Source organism: Gopherus flavomarginatus, chromosome 6 (assembly GCF_025201925.1).
Source record: "Gopherus flavomarginatus isolate rGopFla2 chromosome 6, rGopFla2.mat.asm, whole genome shotgun sequence".
NCBI classification, from domain to species: domain Eukaryota; kingdom Metazoa; phylum Chordata; order Testudines; family Testudinidae; genus Gopherus; species Gopherus flavomarginatus.
This window is the reverse complement of record NC_066622.1, coordinates 135,438,192-135,457,440: the sequence shown is the minus strand read 5'-3', so window position 1 is coordinate 135,457,440 and position 19,249 is coordinate 135,438,192. Positions and strand designations below refer to the sequence as shown.

The 19,249-nt window shown below is 44.3% G+C and overlaps 1 protein-coding gene across 2 annotated transcripts in view; it reads left to right on the top strand.

Moving 5' to 3' along the window:
* Positions 1–19,249, top strand: part of NEURL1 (neuralized E3 ubiquitin protein ligase 1) — a 270,785-nt gene that overhangs the window by 117,603 nt on the left and 133,933 nt on the right. Inside the window, exon 1 of one of the 2 annotated variants that reach the window (XM_050958123.1) lies at positions 5,146–5,341. The exons of the other annotated variant lie outside the window; for it this stretch is intronic. Within the exon in view, the coding sequence (XP_050814080.1) occupies positions 5,308–5,341 (34 nt within the window). The 5' untranslated portion in view covers positions 5,146–5,307. Of the gene's footprint in view, positions 1–5,145; positions 5,342–19,249 lie in introns of those variants that run through there. 2 annotated transcript variants of the gene reach the window in all.

Genomic DNA, 19,249 nt, shown 5'->3' with positions numbered 1-19,249 from the left:
TTTTGGATGGTGGGCAATTTATAAGGGTAATGACGTGTCCAATTTTTTGGCCAGGTTTCTCCTAATTAGGAGATTTACAGGTGCCTCGTTACCACCCTCAGGGAGGGGGGGGTTTCCTGGAAATGGCTGACCACAAAATTTGCCTAGCCCCAACGGTAACTTTCGGAAATGTTTCTCGCTTGAGAGTGCGTGCTTGCTCGTTTCCTGAACATGGAGGCCAGGGCAAAAGCTGCTTAAAGCTGCAGCACTAACATAGGCACTAACAACCACCAAGGGAGTTCATCCAGAGCTGCCTATTAAACGCTCCTATTCTCCCCTCTTGTATCAGGGAGTATGGGGGGAGGGTAGCTTAGTGGTTTGAGCAGTGGCCTGCTAAACCTAGGGTTATAAGTTCAATTTTTGAGGGGGCCATTTAGGGATCCAGGGCAAAAATCTGTCTGGAGATTGGTCTTGCTTTGAGCAAGGGGTTGACTAGATGACCCTCAGCGGTCCCTTCCAACCTTGATATTCTATGATTCTGTGACTGCAGGGTTCCTCACTGCAGCCCACCTTCTCTGTTACCAGCTCTCTGGCTTGATAGAAACCTCCACCTATTTCTGGCCAGGTGAGCTTCACCCCCAATTAAGCCTCATTGTGTCCTAGCTCCCTGCTGGGTGCTGCCTATGATTAATTAGCCTTTCTTGCCAATATTGACCCCTCCAGGGCTAATGTGAGGTGAATGCTCCCATCAGAACAAGGAATCATTAAAAAAAGAGACTTTGCTAGACTGTATTGCATTTTTTTGTTTTTTTTTATTTTATTTTTTTAGAGAGAGAGAGAGAATTATACATAAATGGATGAAGGGCAAGTGGTAGATGAAATAACGTTTGAATTTTAGTAAAGCATCAGTAGTGTCTCTCAATATGTTACACTCAAAATAGATTCAAATCTGCGTGGATAACATCACTGTCACTTGAACTGAAAATTAACTAGCTGCTATTAACAAATGGTATAGTATTGATTTAGGAGGTGAGTTCTCTTCAGTACTTAAGTAATCTCTGCTGCATTGAGTCTTAATTCCTTCTTTGGTAATTTAGAAGAGGAAGTAAATAGCATGTTATTGATATTTGCAGATGATGCTAAAATGGGAGGAGTTGCAAATATCAGTAAGGACAGAGAAATAACAGGAGGGGCCCAAAGATTAGAAAGTTAGGAAATTACAAAATGGGGACTTGGCTTGGAAGCATGTGGTTAATACAGCTGCAGAAAAATAATGCAAAACACGGATAATAAGTAGGAAGAAGACACTCAGGAATTAGCAATGTCTGAAAGAGGCACATGGGTGATAGTGAACCAGAAATCAGAAATAAGTTGCAATGTGATATGCCTGCAACAGAAAGGTCAATGCTATTTTGAACTTCCAGTGCAGAGGCATCATGGCCAAGGGGCGGATAGGTAATACTCCCTCTCTCCAGGGGTCTGGTTTGACCCCACCTGGAGTAGTATACCCATGTCTGCAAAGGACATAACCAGAAACATATGACAAATTGTGGTGAATTCAGGGAGAGCACCCTGGAGGTGAAGGAATTGATTGATTGAGGTTGGGTTAAGGGTTAAATATTGATAATTGGCCTTAGCAATGGCTAGTGGAGAATTACTTAGCATGTATGCTCCTGACAGATGCTCATCATCTATCAGGATCAGGCCCTATAATAGTTACAAGGGGGGCAGGTATAACTAACAGTAATATGACACAATTAAAAAAGGGAAAAATTTAGTCTGTATGTCAGGAAAACCTTCCTTCCTGAGACTGAGATGTATGAAGCTGCAGAATAAAAGTCTGATCCTATCTGCTACAAATGTCTCTGGGAGCAGAATAATGAGCCCATACACCCCAGTGGAGGTGGTGGAAACCCCATTGCTTGAGACAAGGCAGAGAGATGTGTGCTAGAGGGAACATAGCCAGGGAGATGGACTCGGTAAAGCTAAGAGGTATTTTCCATTTCTAACTCCTGTGACGCTATGATGCTCCCAAAGCTAAAGACTTCATCTAGCACAGCAGACAGTGCTACTGTGGGTCTGTTCTTTTGTTACTGCTATAAACGAAGCATCATCTGGAGAAATAAATACAATTAACAGAAAAGCTTCTCATGCACCACAGGCCACTCTACTGCCAAGAAGCTGTTGTAAGCTCTGCAGCCGGTGATTTCCAGCAGGGAGGAGGGTAGCACAGACTCTGCTGGCTCATCCAGGGTAAAGCTCCCTTTTGGTTCCCAGGGACGAGCCCCTGCCCATGGACTACTGTATAAGGGTCCAAGTTGGAGTCTCAGCTCTGATGTTGGGCAGAGTGAGTTCAGTCACTAGTTGGAGCTTTGCTAATCGATAACAGCCGGGCCACTGGTTAGCAGCTGTGTGAGGTGCCAGTCGTTCTGGCAAGCCTGAAATATTAGCACACTGCATGTTTCATTTACAGAGCAATTCTACAAACACGTTGTGACACAGAGGCTCCTTGCCAAAGGGTCCCCAGTTCTTTGCAAACAACTCTCATCTCAGACAAACTCAAGACACCACATGTATCATGCAGGTATCTACAGAAAGCTCGTAACTTGTCAAGATTCATAATCACTGAGCAATGAATGCATGGGTAATATTTAAGGAATAATGTATTTACAGGTCTGTTGCATCTTACGTGCATTTAACATGTGTGATTTCATCTTTATGCGGTTGGCAAAAAAAAAAAAAAAAAAAGAGAAAAATGGTTTGAGCATTGGCCTGCTAAACCCAGGGTTGTGAGTTCAATCCTTGAGGGGGCCATTTGGGGATGGTCCTGCTTTGAGCAGGGAGTTGGACTAGATGATCTCCTGAGGTCCCTTCCAACCCTAATAATCTATTATTCTATGATTTACAGGTCTGTCACATCTTACACACATTTAACATGCGTGATTTCAGCTTTATGCGGTTGGTAAAAAAAAAAAAAAAAGAGAGAGAGAAATAACAATTTTAATACTGTGCCTGTAGTGCAGGCGATTCCACCCGCCATTACGCTCAATGTAATTTTGACTATACGTGATTTTCTCTTTATGTGCTGACTGCGGAACATAACCCCAGCGTAAGATGCAACAGACCTGTATACTGAAAGTCTTCTCTATGGACTTGGAGTGAAAGTTAGTGTCCAGCAGATATGTCTCAGTGATTGCCCATTCAGGCAGGAGGGAGTTGTTACCCTGCTCTGGTTAGCCGGTGATGCAATGCAAGGTTCAGTTGTCCAGCATTGCTCTATCTCAAGACTATCAATGGAAAAACATCAGAGACCATTACAAGCAATCAAAACCACTTGGAAGTTAAAATAAAGGGAACATTACAACAGACAGAGAGACACCCTGTCTATGAACAAAGACAAAAGACTGTTTCAGTATAACAGAGGGTGAGGAAAGGTACTCTGTCTCCTTTCACTGGGATGCTATCTTGGGGAGCGGGAATGTTCTCATGAAAGATTGGATCCTGGCTGTGGGGAAGGCAGTCAGCTCTGCAACAGGTAACACTTTGGGTGGGGGGAGGGAATTTACTTAATTAAATAGGAAAGGTTACCGTTAATAAGTGTAGATCCAGGTTCGTGTTTTACGATTTTGTTATTGCAACTATTTGTTTCCATCACTCCTTGTTGTTTCTAGCATAATCTCTTCCCTTTCTTAAATGAACTTTTGTTTGTTGTATTGTGTGATTTAAGGTGAAATCAGTAAAGTGGGGTACACTGCTCCTTTGGGAGCAGAGGATCTGGGCTTTCTGTGAGTAGGCAGAGTCAGTGGCTGGATATCACAGGCGAATGCTTCAAAGGGACTCGGGAACGGGGATGTGCCTATTAGAATATGCACAGTGAAGACAGGGCTGGCATAGCCCAGAGGAGAGTGTTTGAGTGGCTGAAAGGCTGGTGGTGTTTGGGGCCCAGCTAGGCACAGGCAAGACTCTCTCACGCTGGAGGCAGGGGTTAACAAGGCACCGCAAGAATTGTCTTACACACTGCTTGATTTTTCAAAAGGGCCAAGCAATAACCCTTACAGCCCTGTGGCAATGGGAATATTAATTCCCATTGTACAGATGTGAATGGAGGCAGCAAGATTACGGGAGCTGCCTGGAAACAAAGCCAGGATTAGAAGGGAGAGGGGGTCCCTGTCTCCCTTTCCCATGCAGTGAGATAGAGAATTGGTGGGTTGGAGAGATTCAGGGGGAGTGTTTTGCAGAGGAGCAACAAAGGAGAAGGCTCTTGCGTCAACAGTGAGGGGGAGAGAGGAGGCCAGAGGAGGCCAGAGCACTCCCCACCCCCAGTCTCTGAACACCTCCATAAACCGATCTCTGTGTCCCAGGGCTTTTAATAATGCTTGCTGTAATCAATCAGCAGAGGTAATGGCCTGGAGAGCAGGAAGCATTGTATCTGAGCTGAGCGTGCAATCCTATCAAAGGAGTTTACGGGGGGTAATGTTTTTACAGTTATAGTCTGTGGTGAGCCGTTCTGCATTTCAAGCACTTCTACCTTGCTATTAAATAACTAATAATTAACCAGGAGAGGCCATTCAAAGAGCCTGGTGTGGTGATGTCTGGTAATAACTTTTTTTTTTATCATACAAATCTATGCTAGGACTACGTGCTGGAAGACAGTAAAACACATATTAGGAGAGGGAAAGAGAGTTTGTGATGGTCAAACTTTTTTTGATTTATAAATAAATCTGTTTTGATATTTGCAATTAAGTTGGCAAAGTCTCTAGTGCTTTGTTCTGGAGGTTGCTTAGAAGCAGGGTACCGCTGGGTTTATATGTAGGCAAGCAGCCACCTCCATCAGCAGAAACCTACTGTAGCATTCTGCATTCTTCCTAAAAGATTTATCTGAAACAAGATCCATGGCTGGAGTGTTTAAAAATGAAAAACAGCCCCCCCCCCAAGTGTTTGTACAGTGTGGCTTTAATTGTAATTGTGTTTCTTCAGGTTGCAGTGAGGTGAAGGGGTGGGGAGTGATGTTGTATCTATAGAAAATGCTTTGAGCTCCCTGGCTATTTCAGGAAGACTCCAAGTCTCCTCCTCCTTATGTAAATAAACATGACAGATCCTACTGCTTGTGCTGAGGCAGGGAGGATCTGAGAGTGGGTGGAGGCTGCTTGAAAGGGTGAGCAGCATTCTGTGGTGTACGGATGTTATGTATGCATTTATTGGGAGTCAGTAAGCCAGTACCGGTGTGTCTGTGCCTGTGCATGCTGATAATGACTGAATGTGCAGACTTCTACATCACTGCTCAGTGAGAAAGGGACTGCAAGGTAGCCAGCCACCTTGCGCAGTACTATGGGGGGACAGATAACAAGAAACACTCTATACGGTAAGGTGCTAACCACCACTGGTGTTTATACAGCAAATTATGTATGTAAATTCTTAGCCCTCTGCTTGACCCTTCCGCAGCAGAGAGAACATGGCTCTGAAAGGTAAGCTAGGTGCAACGCTGGGACTGTTCTCTCTGCAATTTTTTCCCCTATTTTTCTTAAAAATCTTGTTTGAGAGCTGATCATATTTAAAGCAGAAGCCTTGGGTAGGGTGAGTGTTTATCTTATCTAATTCCATATGTCTCTTGTTTTATTGCTTTGAATGCGAGACAAATATTTGTCTATATAATGTTGACTACTGCGCTGACAGATAACATGGACAAAAAGAAAGTAGGTGTATATACCCTGATAACCTTGACCGGGAAAAATGGCAAATAAGCATCAATGTAGGTTTTAATTTAAGAGAAGGTATCAGGGTTTCAGAATCAGAATGTTCATCTTTATCATTGGGATTTTCTTTTAATCAGAGATTATGTGTTTCTGGTCTATTTTATTTTTAAATTTTAAATTTGACATGGTTTAAAACAAAGATGCTGGCTTGAACTGACTGAGCTTAGATAACTAAGCTAAATCCATTAAGTACACTATACTGTATGTGTTTGCAGGATAATGGGGTGGGGAATTAGAGAATATTGAATAGGACGGTGCTGAAGCAAACTTTAGGACTGTTAATATGGTATACTCTCTGTGTGTGTGTGTGTGTGTCACACACCAGAATTGGCTTGTGAGAAATACTGTACTCAATTAATATTGAGCTTGCTCGTTGCTTTGAAATGTTTTCTTTAATTTCTGGACATTGGACTGAGTCTGGAGTCTACCTGAATGAATATTTGGATGTGGATGATAATACAGTAATAAATATGAATATAACATGTTCTATAAATATATATTTACAAACACAGATACATTATTCTCATTCTCATATTCTCAAATGTAAATATTTCTTAGTTTGAGGTGAGATGTATTATGAATACATTCATAAATATTTGTCTGCTCCAATCCCAATTTTTCTTTTTCTCACCATTGTCAAACAACAATATAATTAACAAGTAAATATATTCAACAAATGTGTACTGATTCCTTTTTCTCATATATAGTAAGGATGTCTCAATAGATATTACCATTTGTTCATGAGTTACATTCTGCCTTTTAATCTTCGGTCAGACCATTTTGTGTCTTTCTTTGCTATCCCTACAATCCACATGCTAGTTGCAAAATAACATAACTGTTATGTCATCAGAAATAAAAAGAAGGAAGTCCCTGGATAGTTGCTTTGTCATCAGTGCTGGATTTTTTGTCACTTCATCTTTTTCTTTAATCTATTCTTTTCTAAATGAACTGGAGAAACCTGGATAGAAACATTATTTGCATGATTGCATCTAGGTGTTGGGTTCCCCTGCTGACTTGCCGCAACCATTGTGGTGATCACACAACTTCTGCCTTTCAGTGATACTGAACCCGGTTCTTAAAGTTTCACTTTTGTCGGGGGACAAAAACAAAATTAGGAGATGTGGGTAATTAACTTGATTTGGTCTCTTTAAATAAAGAATAAAAGCTGCAAACTATATGATAAAAGAGATGAACAGCTGTTAGCTGAGACCAGAAATTATTTGAAAAGTGATGTCAATAAAGGATTTTTTTTTAAAAAAAAGCATATGTAGTAAAACACTTTTAAATTGGAAATTTGAGAGCAACTGCAGTTGTGGTTTATCTGCCTATGGCTACCGTACCTTAAGTTTCATATTTCTATTGACTACAGTTTTTTTAATTTCAAAAGTTCCTGGAAATGTTTACTTTATTAAAATGATAATTAAGAATGAATAAGGTAATGCTAGTGAAAACAGCTGGATTGACAGCCCGTGGGACTGGAATCTTTTGTTGATCAAGAGAACAGGTGCAGCAGAGCCAGAGGCAGAAGCATTCCCACCAAACTGACACTTGCCAGTATCCCTTGAGCCTAAGCTGGAGGACTCAGGTGAAATTTTCAAAAGCACCTAAGTGACATAGGAGACTCAGGGTATGTCTACATTGCAGTCACGAGGCCCTATTGCAGCATGCATAGGCATACCTGAGGTAGCTTTTAAAAATAGCAATGTAGCCACAGCAGTGTAGGCTACCCTCATGGGTACAGTCCTGCCCAGAAACCCTGGTATATATTTGGGCGATTAGCCAATACTGCTGCCCATGCCATCATGTCTACACTGCTGTTTTTAGCAAGGTTGCTCAGAAATTCCTGCATGTGTTCCGATTGGATGTCCTGATTACAGAGTAGACATCGCCTACTGGAGCTGGTGGGTATAATTTCCAGCTGAAGCAGACATACCCGTTCTAGCTCTGATGGAGCTAGCATGCTAAAAATAGAAGTGTAGCCATGGTAGTGAGAGGGGCAAGCTGCCCTGGGTACATACCTAGGGTCTTGAATAGGATTGCACTCGGGGCTGTTAGCTGCTCTTGTCAATGGTGCTGCCTTCTATTTTTAGGCACCACTAGCTCAGTCAGAGCTAGTGTGGATATGTCTCCTCGAGCTGGAAATCACAGCTTCCAGCTCCAGTGTAGATGCATCCTAAGTCTCATTGGAAGCCAGCTGTAGTGGATTGAGCTGACTAGAGTCCATTAAATCCTTGGTGCCTGTTCTGAAACTGCCTCCAAGGATATTGGTTGGAGCTATTGATGGTGGGGCTAATTTAATGTGATGTGAACACATGTCCACTGGAAAGCAGGCTGAAACTACAAACTCCTGTCCCAGAGGCCATTTAACAGATGCCAGGTAGCAATAAGTAATTCATCTGGGTTGTTACTGACCCTGGCTGGATTTGAATGAGTGACTTAGAGAGGAAAGTCTTTTGATACCATCTGTGATTTAGGTAGCCTGTTAAGTGGTAAAAACAGGATGATGGCGGGTCATTTGCTATGGAAGGTTTTGGCTGCACTGATGCTGCATGCGGGGGCTTTCAATGGAAAGGAAAACTTATGTATACATTCTGTCACTGTAACTAGCATAGCATCCTCCATTCAATAATCTCAGGTCCCTTTACAAACAATGAATTAAGCCTCATCATATCCCTGAGTGGATGAATATTGTCATTATCCCATTTTGCAGACAGACACTGAGGAATGGAGAGGTAAAGTGACTTGCCCCAGGGCAGTCAGTTTGTGTCAGAGCTAGGAGTAGAGCCCAGCAGCCTTGCCTCCCAGCTCTGTACTGCAATCACAAGACCATCTCTCCTCCCCGCTAATATTATCTGTAAATATTATGTCTGCTTAAATTATTCTAAAAGCTATAGGCAGGGCCAGTGCAACCATTTAGGTGACCTAGGCGGTCGCCTAGGGCGCTAGAATTTGAAGGGCATCATTTTCTTTGGCAGCAACCGCAGCGGCCGGATCTTCAGCTGCCCCAGTCGCCGCTGGCATTTAGGGGGCGCCTCAAGGCATTTAGGGGGCTGCCACAAGGGGGGCGCCTCAGGGCAGAGGGGGGGAACTGCCGCAGGGGTGGGGGAGATGCCTCAGGGTGGGGGTGCAGGGGGGGGAAGGCACAAAGTGGAAGTTTCGCCTTGGGCGCGAAACATCCTTGCACCGGCCCTGGCTATAGGTAAGCTTATGTTTGGAGTCCTTTGTGGTGGGGGAGTGGTGATTTTATTTGAAATGACCATTGTATGCAGTTCCAGTGCACTCCTGTTTCCGCTGACTTCAGCGAGAGTGTGGAAGGTCAGCAGTGCTTGCAGATTGTCCTAACAGTGGGGTTGATGGGTTCTCAGTGGAGTCCTGTGTCATCTCTCAGTGGAGTCCATTTGTGTCCATTTATTCTTTTGCGTAGAGACTGTCCGGTTTGGCCGATGTACATTGCAGAGGGGCATTGCTGGCACATGATGGCATATATCACATTGGTAGATGTGCAGGTGAACGAGCCCCTGATGGCCTGGCTGATGTGATTAGGTCCTATGATGGTGTCACTTGAATAGATAAGTAGACAGAGCTGGCATCGGGCTTTGTTGCAAGGATAGGTTCCTGGGTTAGTGTTTATGTTGTATGGTGTGCGGTTGCTGGTGAGTATTTGCTTCAGTCTCTATGCAAAAGAATAAATGGACACAAATATGACATCAGGAATCATAACATTCAAAAACCAGTGGGAGAACACTTCAACTTCTCTAACCACTCAGTGACAGACTTGAAGGTGGCAATTTTGCAACAAAAAAACTTCAAAAACAGACTCCAAAGAGAGACTGCTGAACTCGAATTAATATGCAAATTAGATACAATTAACTCAGGCTTAAACAGAGACTGGGAATGGCTGGGTCATTACACTAATTGGATCTATTTCCCTATGTTAAGTTCTCCTCACACCTCCTATGGGTCATCTTAATTATCACTTCAAAAGTTTTTTTTCTCCTGCTGATGATAGCTCATCTCAGTTGAGTAGACTCTTCCTGTTGGTATGCATACTTCCACCTTTTCGAGTTCTCTGTATGTATAAATATCTCCTGTCTGCGTGTTCCATTCTGTGCATCCGACGAAGTGAGCTGTAACTCATGAAAGCTCATGCTGAAATAAATTTCTTAGTCTCTAAGGTGCCACAAGTACTCCTGTTCTTTTTGCATATATACATATATAGTAGTAAGCGTATCCCCTGCAGTACACTGGGGGTTGGACTCTCTATTGCCTGCTGTATTCCTTTGCAATGCTCTTTTCTGGAAAGAAGTAAAAATGGTTGTTTCATATTATTGATCATTCAGGACGCTACTGTAGCTCGTTTGTTGAAGACCTAATTCAATAGGGCCAAATCCTTGGGGTTTTACCTGAGAGAGACTGCAGGATTGGGGCCCAGAAGTTTTGATTTCAGTCTGTCTTTCTTTCTCAGTGTAAAGATGACTAAAAGGGCTTCCTTAGCAAGGGAAGCTACTGTGCTGAGACAGACAGTCACTTTTCGTATACATGTAGAGATTTCAGACTAACGTACAGATCTCTTCAGGGGGCTTTCTGCTACTCAGGATAAACACAGGGGGTTAATTCAGATGCATGGGGTTACATGTGTGTGTGTGTGCATGTGTGCACATATGCGTTCTGCTTAGCTAACCTCACCCAATATAAATTTTGATCACCAGTAATGCTCTCATTCCTGGGGTTTAATTTTATTTTTAATTACCCATATGTCACTAGCATTTCACATAATCATGTTACAGAATAATTCTTAACAGCAGCAAAGAAAAAGAAGTATAAAGTGTGCCATTTCCCCAGGGCATGTCTTCACTAACAACTAACGTGGCTATGTAGTCGCGGCCAGCCAGCGCTGTAAAAAACCCATCTCCACGAGAGGAGTAACTACCAGCCCTGGTGCACTGTCTACACTGGCACTTTACAGCACTGAAACTTGCTGCGCTCAGGGGAGTGTTTTTTCACACTCATGAATGAGCGAGTAAGTTACAGTGCTGTAAAGTGCCAGTGTAGACAAGCCCCAAGATGTAATCAGCATCATTGTAATTAGGGTGGTGATGGTGGTGGGGAATGGCTACTGAGAACAGAGAGCCACACGATTTGATTGTTGGCTTGGAAAGCAGCAAAGTTCAAACAATATATTGGTGTGTAAATTGTAAATTCCTTTCAGGAGAAAGTGCTGTGTACCTCACCGATGTAAATAGTGTCTATTTGTGTGGATGTGGGTGTACATGTCTCAATTTTTTCTCTTCCATGGATGTGATAAGGCCAGGGGTGAAAGTGACTCACAGGACTTACCGATAAGCCAGAGTCCTGGTGTATGTGTGTGTGCGTGTGTGTGTGGCCTCAACCGGAAGAGGCGGGGCCTCAAGATTTAAAGGCCCCGGGGCACCAGCTGTGGCTGGGAGTCCCAGGGCCTTTAAATCACCCAGGGGGCTCCCAGCTGCAGAGGTGGCTGGTAGGCCCTGAGGCGAACTAAAGGGCCTGAGGCTCCAGCCACCGTGGAGCTCTGGGCCCTTTAAATGCTGGTCCCAGTGGGCGGGATTTAAAGGTCTCCGGGATTCCTGCCACAGTGGGGAGCTTGGAGGAGCCCTTTAAATGCCAGCCCCAGCCCGGCCGCTGGAGCTGCGGGCAGGATTTAAATCCCTTTAAATCCCGGACCCAGCCCAGGCACCAGAGCTGCGGGCAGGGGCTGGGGCTGGGATTTAAAGGGCTCCTCCGAGTTCGGGCAGTGGGCCAGGGCTGGCATTTAAAGGGCTGCTCCGGGCTTTCCGCTGCAGCGGTAAGCTCGGAGGAGCTCTTTAAATGCCAGCCCCAGCCTGGCCACCGGTGCTGCTGCCCGCGGTTTAAAGGGCTTGGGTCTCCCCGACCCAAGCCCTTTAAAGCTCCACCGCAGAAGCCGATGCAGTCCGGCACAGCATACTGGCTCTTGCTGGTACGCTGTACCAGACCGTACCAGCTTACTTTCACCTCTGGGTAAGGCCCCAAGTGCAGTGGAACCATAGTGGGAGGAAGGTGGAGCAGGATGCACAGAGGTTGCATAGGGACACCCTCTGCACCAGTGTTCCATGGTCACTACATGTCAATGTGGAGAGGTCTTTGCAGCATAGTGAATGGATACCTGGCAAAGTGGACCTGCTTAGCAAAGCCTCTGGGTCTGTTTCTCTTCTGCCCTGCTCCTTTTTGTGATCATTTATACCTGTGCAAAATGGTGCAAAACACGGGCATTCTGATGTGGTCGCATTTCATATTCACTTAAAACAAGTGTAAATGGCTATGCAAGAAGCAAGGCAGTGGATACTCGCTGTTCCATGTAGGGGATGGGACAACAGCCACTGCTAAAGCAGCTGTGTTGATGTTGTGTCTTTCAGCAACTAACAAGGGGACGAGTGCTATTTCCCTAACTCTAAAATGGCTCCCCCTATGCAACCTTACTTACTCTAGCTTTGCAGAATAGCCCTTTACTTTTTGCACTCTCATAACTACTGATCACAGAGTAGATGCTGTATCTATACGTAGTAACTAATTCTGCTTTCACGCTGGTGTGAATTAGGATTAACTCCAGGGAGGTCAGTGGGGTTACATGAGTGTGAGAGCAGAAATCAGGCCCATCAGCTTTGTTTCCCCATACTGTATACTGACTGTATATAACACGAAAGCTTGATAACCTTTTCTAACACAGGTTGACTGAATTTTCCCCTGGTAATTATTATCAGCAGTTTATCCCAAGTTCACAGTTGATCAGACACAGTGTATCCACCTTCAGGTATTATGCTTTCCAATTACTTATAACTAATTTAACTTGCAAACACCCTGAAAGAAAAAGAGAACAACCGCAGTGTAATATGCTGTCTCATTAGAATGAAGCATTAAGTCTTGACAACACTAGAGCCTGTCAGCGAGGTCTCTCTGCAGATAAAAGTTATGTTAGTTAATTTTTTTCATGGACTCTAAATCCTCACCAAGCTTATGGGACAACTGATATGGCTTCCAGACTTGGAGTGATTGACAGTAAGATCAGCCTTGCTAAGGTGCCTAGTTTATTTTCCATGTTCTATAGGCCTTGCTCACTGAGAAACAATGCATGGGGAGGCTGTTGCCAAACTCTCCCTGCATTCAGTAAGACCCTTACAGAGGTCTAAAAGTTGTATCTTTTTAAAAAAATTTAATCCAGATCAGAGCTGGACTAACTAGTGCAGAAGACCCTGAGCAGAGTGCCAATGCCATGTTAACATTTACTAAAAATGGAGCTACCAGAGATTACTTCAGTTCATGCCAGAAACCTTTGACTTGTCACATTCAGGTGTCCCAAGGTGATGATGGTAGAATTGCAGTGATTGCTGGGAAATCTCATGGCATAAAGTGCTCAGTGCTTCTACCTATAGGGGTTTCATGGACATTCAAATTTACTTTTGAAAATTACACCCATTTTGGGGAGCAAGTGATTTCTATAACATTGCTAGGCACTATAGAGGAAGTCTCTTCATACCAAAATGACAAGAGAAGAATGTGCCATATTCCAGTTCTGTTCTTTACTTTCTGATGGGCATTCTTCTTCTTCTTGAGGTTTTCTGTGCCCACCTGATTATCATCAGCCTACAAGGTATCTGAAGAGTTCCTCTGTGGTGAAACCTAAAGACCCTTCCTCCAGAGTTGTCCAGCCTATCCTCTCATAGCAATTTTGTTGCTAGCATCCTCTATCTGTGGTTGGAAATTGGTGGTGTTGCCTCTGATAATAGAATCTTTCTCCTTCATTATTTTCTCTCTTGCTGTTCTCACATAATACTGTTAAGTGGTAACTGTAGTACTTCTTTGGGGCATAGCTAGCCTCTCAAGTGACCAAGTCTCTCCTCTGAATACTGTATGCAGTAACCTGATGTTTAGAGGCATGGAGAGACTACCATATGGCAGAGACATTGAAGAGGATAGCACGCCTGAAGTAGAGACAAATGAGAGGATGTGATATAAGTATATATAATAATGAATGGTCTAGACATTTAATAGTGAATGGTACATTCTCTAGAGACCATTCGTTATTTTATATAACTATATCGCATGCTCTCTTTAAGTAGTCCTACCCTTCTCCATACGGAGGAGAGATGGAAGTCTTTTCATGCCTCTAACATTTCGCACCTGTCACTTAACATACAAGGAGTTCAGAATGACAGATGATATATTTAACCATCATTCATTTAATGATTAAACTGTTTGTGCACTGTCAGGAGAGCGTCTAGATTCTCTAAGACATTCTAGGCAGCCATCCACATTCTTAAGCACAACATAGTACTCCCTGAGACAAACGAATCACCTGGTTGAGAATGTGTTGCACAAAGTCAAATTTACTAAACAAACTTTATTTGCAGTGCTAATCTCTGGCAGGAGCTGAGGGGAAAAGATCTCTGCTGGTGTGCTGCCTAATTTAGAGTGTCTGGTTTCCTTTTAATAGTGTGTTGTTACAGAGTGTCCAGATATGCTGAGAGGTGGAATTGGGAGAAATCTATTCGTCTAAAAATAGATAATTTAACTAGATTAGGCAAAAAAGAAAGATGTATTTCCTGAAAGGTGAAGGCAAAGTAGAGAATTGACCTTGGCTTGCTGGTCCAGAGAACCATCTTAGATTATTGGTTGCACAGCAGCATGTAGAGCTACAGAGAAGGACCTTTTGTCTCAAAGCGTTCCTCACCTATGTAGTGTAAATGCACAGGGTGCCTTCTGGACACAAGCCTCATTATCCAAATGGCTGTGATCAAAGCAGATGCCAGCAGAGGCTAGAATCCTGTGTGAATGTGCTTCATGTTAAGGCTGATCTGCTTTAGTGCTGTTGTCTATTTGTCATTCATCTCCTATCCTCCTCCAGTCAACATCAGTTTCTTTTTTAAAGCACATTCATCTGCATGAAGCTGACCTAGGATGAGCCAGAGCCTTCTGGTGCCTGAGCCTTCTCCTCCGCAGCACTTCCTGTCTTGAGCAGTCTTACTTCCTGTTTCTGCCTCACTGACTCTTCCTCCCTTGACCCTGTACCTCTTAAAGGGATGCTATCCTCTGTCAGTTATAGGAATCTTAGAGGTCGAGGAGCAGGAATTCTCATTTATATTTGTTAGTTTACCTTGTGCATTTGACAGCCCAATGAAATGGACAGGGTCAGAAAGAAGAACCGAAAATGATGAGAGGCATAGAAAACTTCCCCCAAGGACTGGGAATGTCTAAATAAGAGAGGAAATGTGAGAGAAGGATAGAAAATAATGACTGGCATAGAGGAAGTAAATCAGGTGCTCTTATCTGACTTTTCTCATCATCCAAGAACAAGGGTTGTCCTGATAGGCTGGGCCAGCAGGGCTCTTATGGCACTCTGGCCACAAGTTAAAATTGTTTCTCCAGGCGGAAGCTCCAGGGCAGGGCACTGCAAACACAGTCCTCCCTCTCCTGAAGCCAAGTCCTTTCTAGGGTGCAGGGCACACCATTTCCCCCCACCCTTCCATCAGTGGGGGGAAATTGACACAGAGGTGATTTGGAAAACATTTTTAGGCCAAGTTACACCAGTGTAACTTGTCCCATTTTACACAAGATCTTTCTTGGTACTAACGTATTGTTATTACATGAGGATCGGTGGAGCGTGGAGGCTGGGTTTCGAGAGATGGGATGTGACCCAAGCCTGGAAATTCTATTCTGTAGGGCACTATGCTAAGGACTATCGCTTGTGCTTTGTCGAGATGTCCATTTTCTGAACTTGCTGATCAGCCCCACCAGTGCCAAGAATTTGCTCTGGGTAGGTCTGGTGAGGTCTGGGGTGGAAGGGCGGGCGGCATTTATTGTGTACAGGTCCACAACCTGTGGATCCAGTGATTTTGTGCTCCTATCATGGCTGTGCTCTGGGACACTCCAATACCAGAATGATGAGTGCTGGTCAGATGAATCTGTGGATGGACTGATGTGTAGCTACCTGTTTCTGAAGTTGCACCATAGGGAGTGGAATACCTGCCCTTCTGCAACACTTCAGCCTGATATTATTGTGACTCAAAGGGTACAGAACCCTAACCAGAGGTATTGAGCCAGCAAAGCCAACAGTGCAGGAGCAGCATAAGCACATCTGCGAAGATAGTTCCTAAAAATGCTGCTCCTTGTTTCGCTGTGGATGAAGTCCTTGGTCTGTCTGCGACAACTGCTGACCACGCTCAAGAATCCATTCAAAATAGATGCTTCTTGGCATTAGTTTTGGTAACATAAATTGGTTTTGGATTATTTGGTGCTAGTCTGCACTTTTGGGGAAATGATAGAGGATGTCATTCCTTTCCTTTCGTCGTTAGCGCTTCAAAACTCATCAGAAGCAGCATGGTCTGCAGACTAGGTGCTTCCCTGGGAGTCAGGCGACCTGGCATTCACTCGCTTGATCGTGGGCAAATTGCTTAACTTCTCTGTGCCTTGGGTTTCCCATGTCAAAAATGGGGATAATTGTGCTTACTCTCCTTTGTAAAGCACCTTCACATTTCAGATGAGAGACACCATATAGGTGAAAAGTATTCTCACCTAGCACTGTGATCAGTGAGGGCTGAACCCATCACTAGATATTAGACCCATGGTACTAGTACCCATGCTCAGATTGTCATGGGGTTTAGTATGCTGGCATTTATGGATTGTTTTAAGGTTTTATCACATTTGGAAGAACCAAATGGGAGAGAAGCATAGAGTAGGGAAAAGATATGGAGTGGGGGTTGGGTGGCAGAGTGAGCTTGCTTTAAGAGATGAAGCTCTGAAATGGTCCATGACGTTCCCAGAATCTAGAAGGACACTTTTTCCCAGGTGTAACTCCCCTAACTTCTGTGGAATTATATCAGGGATATATTTGATCCACGAGCTTTTCCAGACACCTTGTCTATGAAAGTATTTTCCTTTTCCATCTTATCTGAGTGCCTTACAAGTTGTTAAAATTTCTCTCCTTGATAAGTAGGAGTAAATTGTTTAGATGCCAGGATTTTTTGTTTTGTTCAGCCTTAGTCTACTTAATTTTATAGGGAACATTTTCCATATTCTGAATATACCTTTATTGTAGTAAAAAAGACCTTGTGCTCCATTAAGAAATATAAAATATTTGATTGCTCTTGGACTGCTCCTCAGGCAGCAAACTAACAAAGCTCTTTTACTAAGGCCTGGTCTACACTACGCGTTTAAACCAAATTTAGCAGTGTTAAGCCGATTTAATCCTGCACCCGTCCACACAACGAGGCCCTTTATATTGATATAAAGGGCTCTTTAAACCGGTTTCTGTACTCCTCCCCGACGAGAGGAGCAGCACTGAAATTGGTATTGCCATGTCGGATTAGGGTTAGTGTGGCTGCAAATCGACGGTATTGGCCTCTGGGCGATATCCCACAGTGCACCATTGTGACCGCTCTGGAAAGCCATCTGAACTCGGATGCACTGGCCAGGTAGACAGGAAAAGCCCTGCGAACTTCTGAATTTCATTTCCTGTTTGGCCAGTGCGGAGAGCTCACCAGCACAGGTGACCACACAGAGCTCATCAGCACAGGTAACAATGCAGTCTCCTGAGAAGCGAAAAAGAGCTCCAGCGTGGACCGCACGGGAGGTACTGGATCTGATCGCTGTATGGGGAGAGGATTCCGTGCTAACAGAACTCCGTTCCAAAAGACGAAATGAAAAAATATTTGAAAAAATGTCCAAGGCTATGATGGAAAATGGCCACACCAGGGACTCAGTGCAGTGTAGAGTGAAAGTTAAGGAGCTCAGATAAGCCTACCAGAAAACCAAAGCAGCAAACGGAAAGTCTGGGTCAGGTCTGAAAACATGCTGCTTCTACGCTGAGCTGCATGCAATTCTAGGGGGGTCCACCACCACTACCCCACCCCTGTCCGTGGTTTCCGAGGTGGAGATGGTAATCTCAGCCATGGCTGAGGATTCTGCGGATGGGGAAGATGAGGAGGAGGAAGAGGAGGATGAGCTTGCAGAGAGCACACAGCACTCCATTCTCCCCAACAGCCAGGAGCTTTTTCTCACCCAGACGGAATTACCCTCCCAGCCCTCCCAAGCCACTATCCCAGACAATGAAGCCATGGAAGCGACCTCTGGTGAGTGTACCTTTGTAAATATAAAACATGGTTTAAAAGCAAGCATTTTTTAATGATTAATTTGCCCTGAGGACTTGGGATGCATTCGCGGCCAGTACAGTTATTGGAAAAGTCTGTTAACATGTCTGGGGATGGAGTGGAAATCCTCCAGGAACATCTCCATGACGCTCTCCTGGAGGTACTCCAAAAGCCTTTGCAGAAGGTTTCTGGGCAAGGCAGCCTTATTCCGTCCTCCATGGTAGGACACTTGTCCACGCCATGCATGTAGTAAGTAATCTGGTATCATTGCATGACAAAGCCTAGCTGCATATGGTCCCGGTGTTTGTTGGCATTCAAGCAACATCCGTTCTTTATCTCGCTGTGTTATCCTCAGGAGAGTGATATCGTTCACGGTAACCTAGTTGAAATTCAGGAATTTAATTAAGGGGACAGAGATGGCCATTCCTACTGGGCTCTTTGCCTGTTGCTTAAAAGAAATCTTTCCTTGCAGGTAGCCAAGCAGGGGGATGGGAGGTGATTGGCACTGAACTTTTTCGCATTTGGCTAGCAGGGATCTTCCCTGCTACCAGCCACATGGTGGGGGTGGAGAGGGGGGTGTTTAGCAGTGATCTTCCATGATACCAGCCACGCGGTGGGGGGAGGGGTTATGCGATCATCCCAGAGAATTGGATGAGAGGGTGGTTTCTGCTGCTGCATCTTAAAAGGAACGAAGGAGCACTGAACGGGCTTGGCTTGGTATTTGGGAAAGGAGGGCACTGTGTATATGAAGGCTGCAGAAGCCGAAAGACAATGGCTTACCATGGACGCATGCAAGCTGAATTCTGCTGCCTGGACCTGCGTCTGTGAGATCTCTAACACCAGAGCCCCAGGCACTCAATATTAAGATGCAAAATGCGACCTTGTAGTGGAATCACATGTGCTATGTAAGGTGAATAGTGGTGTTCACCATGAAAGAGTATAAGCATTGTTCTGTAAAATGTATCTTTTTAAATACTTCTCTCCCTTTTTTCCCTCCCTCATGCAGCTGCAAATTTTTCAAGCCTCCCTACTCCATCCCAAAGGCTATCTCAGATAAGGCTGCGGAAAAAAAGACGCGAGATGAAATGTTCTCGGAAATCATGGAAGTGACCCGCAATGAAGGAGCTCATCTGAATGAGTGGAAGGACGTGTAACCACCCTCACCCCTCACCCTGTTCCATATCCTCCTCACCCAGACATGTAAGAACGCATGGGGGAAGGCTTCGTGCACCCTCCCACTCCACCCCCATGGACAGCCCAACCAAAAGGCTGTCATTACTTTGAAATTTTTTTAGTGGCCTTTTCCTTCCTTCCTTCCTATCCTCCTCCCAAACCACATCCGGGCTACCTTGTCAGTTCTCTCCCTCTTTTTATAATGAA